Source organism: Capsicum annuum, chromosome 9 (assembly GCF_002878395.1).
Source record: "Capsicum annuum cultivar UCD-10X-F1 chromosome 9, UCD10Xv1.1, whole genome shotgun sequence".
NCBI lineage: Eukaryota > Viridiplantae > Streptophyta > Magnoliopsida > Solanales > Solanaceae > Capsicum > Capsicum annuum.
In genome coordinates, this window is record NC_061119.1 from 218925692 (window position 1) to 218935120 (window position 9429).

At 39.8% G+C, this 9429-nt stretch overlaps 2 protein-coding genes across 2 annotated transcripts; one reads left to right on the forward strand and one right to left on the reverse strand.

Annotated features, from left to right (window-relative positions):
• Positions 1–778: 778 nt before the first annotated feature.
• Positions 779–3521, forward strand: LOC107840797 (pyrophosphate-energized vacuolar membrane proton pump; the record flags this gene model as incomplete). The annotated part of the gene is given in 7 exon segments (XM_047396686.1): positions 779–1353; positions 1434–1813; positions 1899–1985; positions 2074–2404; positions 2495–2905; positions 2996–3055; positions 3148–3521. Coding segments are annotated over 7 exon segments (2051 nt in total), but the record flags the coding sequence as incomplete, so codon positions are not given.
• Positions 3522–3763: 242 nt separating this feature from the next.
• Positions 3764–5409, reverse strand: LOC107840798 (zeatin O-glucosyltransferase-like). The gene is made up of 2 exons (XM_047396687.1): positions 3948–5409; positions 3764–3842 (listed from the first exon to the last, which is right to left on the reverse strand). The coding sequence occupies exon 1, from the start codon at positions 5352–5354 to the stop codon at positions 3990–3992; it is 1365 nt and encodes a 454-aa protein (XP_047252643.1). The 5' UTR covers positions 5355–5409; the 3' UTR covers positions 3764–3842; positions 3948–3989.
• Between the last annotated feature and the right edge of the window lie 4020 nt (positions 5410–9429).

Below are 9429 nucleotides of genomic sequence, written 5' to 3' on the forward strand. Positions count from 1 at the left end.
GGTGAGTGAAAGCTGGCTCGGACATCATATGCCCCCTTTCTTTTGGCGGGTACCGCCACGTGGCTTAATCCTAGATAACACCTTGAGGAATAGGACACAATCGAGTAGGCAAGCACGCGGGTTATACTGGTCAGCTTTGAGCTATCGACTGACGATTGACCGAGGAAACTTTTATAACTATGGTTTCCGGTTGAACATTTTTGCACCTTGACTAATTCAAGGAGATACATGCAACCTCTCACCAGCAACAAATACCAGTTAACGTTATTCACCAAGGCTAGAACAAATATAACGAAATCACCTACATGTTTCCTTTTTAGTCTCTGTTGGGACTTCATAATTCACATGTCTCCTATGTTGCTCAGATTCTTTGAAAATGTCAGTGTGTGCGCGTCGGATTCTCCAAAAGTTGTGTATTTTTGGAGAATTTGACACAGGTGCGCGATTAAAAGTGAAGAGTTCGTGCAACTTAGCATGTCTGGGAGCCAACTTAGTGTAAGGCTGCTGAATTGACTAATAGCATGTTACATATATTTAGAGATTTAAATTTTCGTTCTCTTCATTAAGTGATTAGAAGAAGATATGAGAATTTGAACAGCTTCATTGTACAAAGTAAATTTTAAGCGACTAGAGAATTGTTTCTTGTGACGTATAAATGCTGATTTGGCCGTCGTTTGGACCATGTTCGACTGTTCTATGAATTCCTCATGTAGTGAGTCGATAGTAGAATGTGTCCCGATAATAGCTTTCCTAACTGCGGAATCAATCTATGCCACAGGTGCAACCTCATTCCTGTTTACGGAATACCAGTATGTTGGTGTTTTCATGGTTGCTTTTGCAATTCTGATCTTCGTATTCCTCGGCTCTGTTGAGGGTTTCAGCACGAAGAGCCAGGCATGTACGTATGACAGCTCCAAAATGTGCAAGCCTGCGCTTGCAACTGCTATCTTCAGTACCATATCCTTTTTGCTTGGTGCTGTAACCTCTGTGATTTCGGGGTTTCTTGGAATGAAGATTGCAACATACGCAAATGCACGGACTACCTTGGAGGCTAGAAAGGGTGTTGGTAAGGCCTTTATTGTTGCATTCCGTTCTGGTGCCGTGATGGGTTTTCTTCTTGCTGCAAATGGTCTTCTTGTTTTGTACATCGCCATCAACCTATTCAAGTTATACTACGGTGATGACTGGGAAGGACTATTTGAGGCTATAACTGGTTATGGGCTTGGTGGATCGTCAATGGCCCTTTTCGGTAGAGTTGGTGGAGGTATTTACACTAAAGCTGCCGATGTTGGAGCTGATCTTGTCGGCAAGGTAGAGAGAAACATCCCTGAAGACGATCCTAGAAATCCAGCGGTAAGCTTATTCTGTCATTTAAACGGCAAGATGTGTTTATGTTGTTTCTTTGTTAGTTTTAATGTTAAATATGTGCTTAGGTTATTGCTGACAATGTCGGTGACAATGTTGGAGATATTGCTGGGATGGGATCGGATCTATTTGGATCTTACGCAGAGTCATCATGTGCTGCCCTTGTCGTTGCTTCTATCTCCTCATTTGGAGTCAACCATGAGTTCACTGCCATGCTATATCCTCTTCTGATCAGCTCTGTCGGCATCCTTGTGTGTTTACTTACCACCTTATTTGCGACTGATTTCTTTGAAGTCAAGGCTGTGAAGGAAATCGAGCCAGCGTTGAAGAAGCAACTTGTAATCTCAACCGTTCTCATGACAATTGGAATCGCTCTTGTTTCTTGGGTTGCCCTTCCATCAACTTTCACAATATTCAATTTCGGAGTTCAGAAAGAAGTTCAGAGCTGGTAAGTCTAAAGTCTGTTCCGTTCGGTCTCTCATAAAACATTTATCAAAGGCTAACTAGCATGCGAAAATGATTTAAACTTGCAGGCAGTTGTTCTTATGCGTCGGAGTTGGTCTGTGGGCTGGACTTATAATTGGATTTGTTACCGAGTACTATACCAGCAATGCGTACAGGTAGACTTGGGATCTCTAGCTGTGTTGTTTTGGTGCTTATCGGATTCATGCCCATCGGAAGTGTAAGTTTTGTTTCATTTGTTTCCAGCCCAGTGCAAGATGTTGCTGATTCTTGCCGTACTGGCGCAGCCACTAATGTTATTTTCGGCCTTGCCTTGGGCTACAAATCGGTTATTATTCCAATTTTTGCGATAGCAATTAGCATCTTTGTTAGCTTCAGTTTTGCTGCAATGTACGGTATTGCAGTCGCTGCTCTTGGAATGCTGAGCACCATAGCTACTGGTTTGGCAATTGATGCCTATGGTCCCATCAGTGACAACGCAGGAGGCATTGCTGAGATGGCTGGGATGAGCCACAGAATCAGAGAGAGAACCGATGCCCTTGACGCTGCAGGAAACACTACCGCTGCTATTGGAAAGGTAAGTCGGATACTCTTGTACTTCGCTGAACATTGTTTGAGTCACCACTCCGTCGCCTCTTTGTTTACGAGCTTTCTATTATGGTAACAGGGATTCGCCATTGGATCTGCCGCTCTTGTGTCTCTGGCTCTCTTTGGTGCATTTGTGAGCCGTGCAGGAGTTGCCACAGTAGATGTCTTGACACCGAAAGTATTCATTGGATTGCTTGTCGGTGCAATGCTTCCTTATTGGTTCTCCGCCATGACTATGAAGAGCGTGGGAAGTGCTGCGCTTAAGATGGTTGAGGAAGTGCGTAGGCAATTCAACACGATCCCTGGACTAATGGAAGGAACCGCAAAACCTGATTATGCAAACTGCGTCAAGATCTCCACTGACGCATCAATCAAAGAAATGATCCCACCTGGTGCACTTGTTATGCTTACTCCATTGATTGTAGGGACATTATTCGGTGTGGAAACACTTTCCGGTGTGCTTGCAGGATCTCTTGTCTCCGGTGTACAGGTAACGATTCTGATGACACGTACAAAAACCTTCAAACAATCTCCCTCTCTCTCTCTCGCTCGCTAATTCAGGATGGTCTTTGGTTTGTAGATTGCCATCTCTGCATCGAACACCGGTGGTGCTTGGGACAACGCCAAGAAGTACATCGAGGTATGACAATTAGTTGGACATTCTACATCCGTATTCACTTCCTCGAGTATCTTGCTAACTCGTTTATTTGCATTTTGGTTTTGGGATATTAGGCCGGAGCTTCAGAACACGCGAAATCTCTTGGCCCCAAGGGATCCGATCCACATAAGGCTGCTGTCATCGGTGACACTGTTGGCGATCCTCTCAAGGACACATCTGGACCATCATTGAACATCCTCATCAAGCTCATGGCTGTCGAGTCACTTGTTTTCGCTCCCTTCTTCGCCACCCACGGTGGTCTCCTCTTCAAGCTCTTTTAAGATGAAACCAACACAGCTATGTCCAACATATAGGTCAATGGCAAAAATTTTATGAGTAGTTCTGAAATATCCAACATTCATTTCTTAAAGAGTAAAATGTATCCTATATGTAGTATATGTACTTATTATAGAAGTTTGAAAATTTTGTAAGCTTTTATTTGTTGTTATTTTGTTGGTCTTTTCATTGCATATTCTTTTAACTTCGATAGAGTTACCTGATACCTGTTGCTGGTGGGAGGTGACAGGTATCACATGGAACTAGTCGAGGACCTAATCCTCCAAAATTTGGAAATAATCCACTAAGAAATTGACCATTCACAATTGGTATGGATAGTAAAGAAATTAGCATAATTGAATATAAGGTTTTAGGGGTCGCCATCGGAACAAAAAAATTTACTCACACTCGATGTTTTTGGCTATCAAGTTTATTTCAACAGAGGATAATAGAACTGAAAGACTAACATAATCATGAAGGACATTCAACCTACCTTCATTAATTTACTCACACTCGATGTTTTTGGCTATCAAGTTTATTTCAACAGAGGATAATAGAACTGAAAGACTAACATAATCATGAAGGACATTCAACCTACCTTCATTTATTCCCCCACCCCCACCCCACACACACCAGGAAGTTATTTGATAATATTTGAAATGAAAGATTCCATTTCCATGCATGCATGTCCTCCATGACTAACAGAGCTCTTGATCTTGTTGCTCAATTCCACTGCCCTTTGCCTCATCTCTTCCCCTTCTGTCGTGCCCATCAACGTTTTCACAGCTTTCTCAATGGTTGATGCCGTTACCAATTCCTCACGGTGAGCGCAACTTTTGATAGATATTCCAATCTTAAGCACATTCGTTACATACATAGCGTTATATGGCTGATCGTAACTGATTGGCCAAGTTGCTAAAGGCACTCCCATGCTAATGCTCTCGAGACAAGAATTCCATCCACAATGACTCAGAAAACCACCCGTAGATGAATGCCTCAAGATTTCCAACTGTGGTGCCCAATTTACCACCATTCCTCTTCCTTTCACTCTCTCTTCAAACCCTTCTGGTAATTCAATCTTTCCGTCTTTCTCTCTAAGCTTTTCCACATTATTTCGTTTTCTTAGTACCCAAATAAATCCGTAGTTGCTTTGTTCTAAACCAAGAGCTAGCTCATTGATTTGCTCTTGTGATAATGTAGTGGTTGATCCAAACGAGATGAATATTACTGAGTTAACATCTTGCATGTCGAGAAATTCCAGGCATTCATTACGAATCATGTTGCTAGACGAAGAAGAGATAGATTCGTGCGATTCTAACAACATATGAAATGGACCAAAAGAACAGAACGGCTTGCCTTTTGCATTGGCAAGTAAATCTATGTACTTACCTTCCACTTCTTTACACGAGTTTATAACTTCTCCAGAGTAAAACTTCAACTCATGCTCCATTCTAACCATCAATTTCCCATCTGGCTCCAACAATGGAAGCTCATCGTGCATTTGCTCGACCAGTTTCACATGATCATCATCATCGACTATGTCAGGAATACTTTGTTGGAGGCGATAATATCTGTTAAAAGCCGACCCAGCGTGGAAGATATAAGACTTGACATTCGGAAATGTATGGGCATTCCATATCAGTTCTGTCATTATAAATTCATGAATTATGACTAATCTCTTAGCATTGGTAGAGAGTTCAATGCATGTTTTCTGAATAGGCTCCCTGAGTTTCTTCAGAAACATTAGAATCGGATCGTGGCCAGCTGCATTATCATCATCAGAAGGTCTCATGAGGTCTTCGAAATGGATGTTTGAGGCCCCGAGACCACCTTGGACGTGGAGTTTCAAATCTTGGTTCTGATCAGCAAGGCAGAGGAAGTGTACTGGTATATTATGGGACGCGACGAGGCGAGCAAGAATGAAGAGCTGATTCAGATGGCTGTAATCAGGAAATGGCACTATGGCCACAATCACTTCATTGTCTGATGAGTTGGTGGTAGCCATTGGAACAAAATGAGAAAAATGAGTTTAGTTTGGTCTCATACTTCTTTTTAGTTTGGTCTCATACTTCTTTTGTTATGGACATGCATTCTCCTATATATAAGAAGTGAGAGCTGAGGCAGCTGAAGCAGAAATCAGACCGTTTGACACGTCTGCCTTATCTTCTGCCATGTGACCAAGATGTTACGAATTCAAATCCTGGAAACAGCCTCTGACAGCAATACAAGGGTTCCTCGGACCTTGCGCATGGCAGGAGCTTTAGTGCACGGGCTGCCCTTTTTCATAGTACATAAATAAAAAAAGGGCAGCCCGGTGCACTAAAGCTACCGCTATGCGCGGTGTCAGAGGAAGGACCCCACCACAAGGGTGTATTGTACGCAGCCTTATCTTGCATTTCTGACAGGGGCTATTTCCAAGGCTTGAACCCGTGGCCTCCTAATTACATAGCAGCAACTTTACCAATTAACTGGCATAAATGTGTCTTTTAATTTGAACTTAACTAGCATTTATGTCCTCCAACTTTTAACGTACACAAGACACTTAAACACGCGTCCTACCTGACATTTGCATGGCAATTTGCGTGAGATTAGAGCCCTAACAATAGTGCCCACTAAATTGTTCACATGACTTCACAATAGGGCCCACTAACACATAAAGATGGACAAGACAAGATATTTTGTTTTTATCTTTGCTACTCCCAAATAAACCTTGTGACCCACACTAAATTAAATTTTCTGCTTTAACTGTGAAAATACTTGTCTCATACAACATGTGATAAAATGCATTTAAAGGTTGAACAAAATTGCATGTCTCATTCTTTTGATGTAACATTATATTGATAATAACGACACCGTGTTATATACACAGTGTACTCGCTAGAAATTTCGTTACGGGTGTTCAAACTTAAGATAAGTAAAAAAGTAAAGCATCTAGTACCTTCCTGAACTATGATCAAATTTACTACGACACACTTCAACTTCACGGGAGTTCTATTACACCTGAACTAAATTATAGTGTATTTTTGTCATTCTTTTTAGCTGACGTGACACCTTTTGTCAACCTTTTTAGCTGACATTGCACCTTTGATATGGATCCCATTTTATGTAATAAAGGTGCCACATCAGCACAAAAGGGTGACAAAAATATGATAAAATTGAGTTCCGGAGGTAATAGGACCTCTGTAAAGTTGGAGTGTGTCGTAGAAACTTTGTCCATAGTTCGAGGGGTACTAGATGCTTATCTCTAAGTAAAAAGTACCATATCTACCAACATAAAGTAAGTTTTGACCTATATATGAAATGTAATTTTTCACCAAAGGGTTTTCGATTGACCACCTGGCACTACCCCTGAATGTCCGCGACCATGCATCATCTTTAAGAATGGTGTACGTGGTCGCGGAGTTCAATGTGTCATATTCAGGGGCGGACTTAGGTTGAAAATTATGGTGCTTTGGTACCCGTTAAACCCTATGCAGAATAGATATAATTATATAAGAAATATATTAAAATTAGTATAAGATGGAAAAAAGCGCACGTGAAACCAAGAAGATAGCTGGTTGCTTTGATTTCCATGCATGCGGAAATCAAATTTGCTACGACATATTTCAATTTTACTGGGATCTTATTACCCCTGAAATAAATTTTAACATATTTTTATCACCCTTTCGTGCTGACGTGACACTTTTTGTCAATCATTGTGAGTCCTATTTTATGTAATAAAAGTGTCACGTCAGTATAATAGGATGACAAAGATATGCTAAAACTGAGTTCAGGGAGATAATAGGACCTTGTGAAGTTGGAGTGTGTCGTAACAACTTTGGTCATATATAGTTCGAGGATACTGAATGCTTATTAAGAAAAAAAAAAACTCTTAATTGTCTTACTCTTTCAGATAATTAATGTTATGCTATTAGTTTTGAGATTAAATGTCATGAAACTCTTACTACATTTAACTTTTACTAGCATAAATAGTCATAAATGATATTCAAAACTGACTAAAACATTCATCTCATAAGTATGTATAAATATATGATCTTTATTACATTTCTATACAAAATCCACCAAATTTAGGAAAGCCAATAAAAAAATAAAAAAATTATGGCAAAAAAATCACTAAAATTATTTGCATTTTTCACTATATTATGCATGGCAAATTCACTAGTAGCTATGGCTAGATTTGATTCAATATTGGCACCAAGTCCTAGTGATTATAATGAAGTTTTTGAATGTTGGTTAACACTTACAAGTAAAAATGGATGTGTTGAAGGAGTTTATAAAGTGTTTAGTGGTATGGGATGGCTTGATTCACCTTGTTGTCAAGTGGTTAATGAGATTGATAGAAAATGTTGGGTTAAAATTTTCCCATCTAATCAAAATTTTGTTGATTTGTTGAAGTATTATTGTAGTACTAATGGTGGTGCTCATGCACCATCTCCATTTGGTGCTATTTGAAGATGATAGTTAATAGTATTTGGGGGGAAGTGGCGTGGGGGTGGGGTGGGGGTGAGGTGGAGGGGGTGGGGGTGGGGGTTCTTGTTTTTTTTTTTTTACTTTGTTATGGTGCAATAAACTATTGTGGTTCGACCCTGCAATAGCGGGAGTTTAGTATTTAGAGGGGGCTCTTGTTTTTTTTTTTTTGTTTTTGTTTTTTACTTTGTTACGATGAAATAAATTATTGTGGTTCGACCCTTCTTTGAACTTTGTTACAGCGGGAGCTTTAGTATATCGGGTTGTGCTCATTTTTACTTTGTTATGATATAATAAACTATACTGGTTCAACCCTTCTTTGGATCTGCCGTTGCGGAATCTTTAGTGCACGATGATGTGTACTTTTTTACTTTGTTATTATACAATAATTCTTTGAACTCTGTTATAGCTGGAGCTTTAGTGCACCGAGTTGTGCTCATTTTTAGTTTGTTATGATGCAATAAACTATTGTGGTTCGACCCTTCTTCGGATCTGTCGCTGCTGAAGCTTTAGTGCACTACGATGTGTACTTTTTTTACTTTGTTATGATGCAATAAACTATTGTGGTTCGATCATTCTTTGAACCTTGTTATAACGGGAGCTTTAGTGCACTGAGTTGTGCTCATTTTTACTTTGTTATGATGCAATAAACTATTGTGGTTCGACCCTTCTTTGGACTTTGTTATAGCGGGGAGCTTTAGTGCATCGGGTTGTGCTCATTTTTACTTTATTATAATGCAATAAACTATAGTGGTTCAACCCTTCTTTGGATCTACCGTTGCGGAAGCTTTAAAACACCACGATGTGTACATTTTTTACTTTGTTACGACGCAATAAATTACTGTGGTTCGACCCTTCTTTGAACCTTGTTATAGCATGAGCTTTAATACATCGGGTTGTGCTCATTTTTAGTTTGTTATGATGCAATAAACAATTGTGATTGGATCCTTCTTTGAACCCTGTTATAGCAGGAGCTTTCGACCACCACATTACTTTTTTAGTTTTGTTATGACGCAAGAATGATATAAAAAGGAAAGTGGAAGTTGGATATTGAAAGGATCTTGTTAGGTATTTACTTTATTTGAATAAACTTTTGCTTGTGTTTTAGACAATAATAATTATTGAATAATCTAATGTTTTCTCAGAAGATTTTCGAGTTAATGATCAAAAACACATCTAAACTATATCCGTGAGTTCCACATTCAACACACCTTAATGCTGAGTTGGCCAAATATTTTTTCTCAATCGCCAACAAACGACTCAACATCGAAGTCTATTTTAATACCAACAAGAGTGACAGATGAGGTATGAAACTCACAAAAGACTACAACAACAACAACATACTCAGTGTATTCCTACATAGTGGGGTCCGCAGAGGGTAAAGTGTACGCAGACCATACTACTACCTCATGTGAAGTAGAGAGGCTGTTTCTGATAAACCCTCGACTCAGAACCGATAACAGTACAACAAACTCACAAAAGATTACAACAACAACATACTCAGTGTATTCCCACATAGTGGGGTCCGAAGGTAGAGAGGCTGTTTCCGATAAACCCTCGACTTAGGACCGATAACAGTACAACAAACTCACAAAAGATTACAACAACAACAA

Bases quoted from the DNA above. Each gene is read 5' to 3' on its own strand.
- LOC107840798 (XM_047396687.1), bottom strand. From the start codon at position 5,354: ATGGCTACCACCAACTCATCAGACAATGAAGTGATTGTGGCCATAGTG.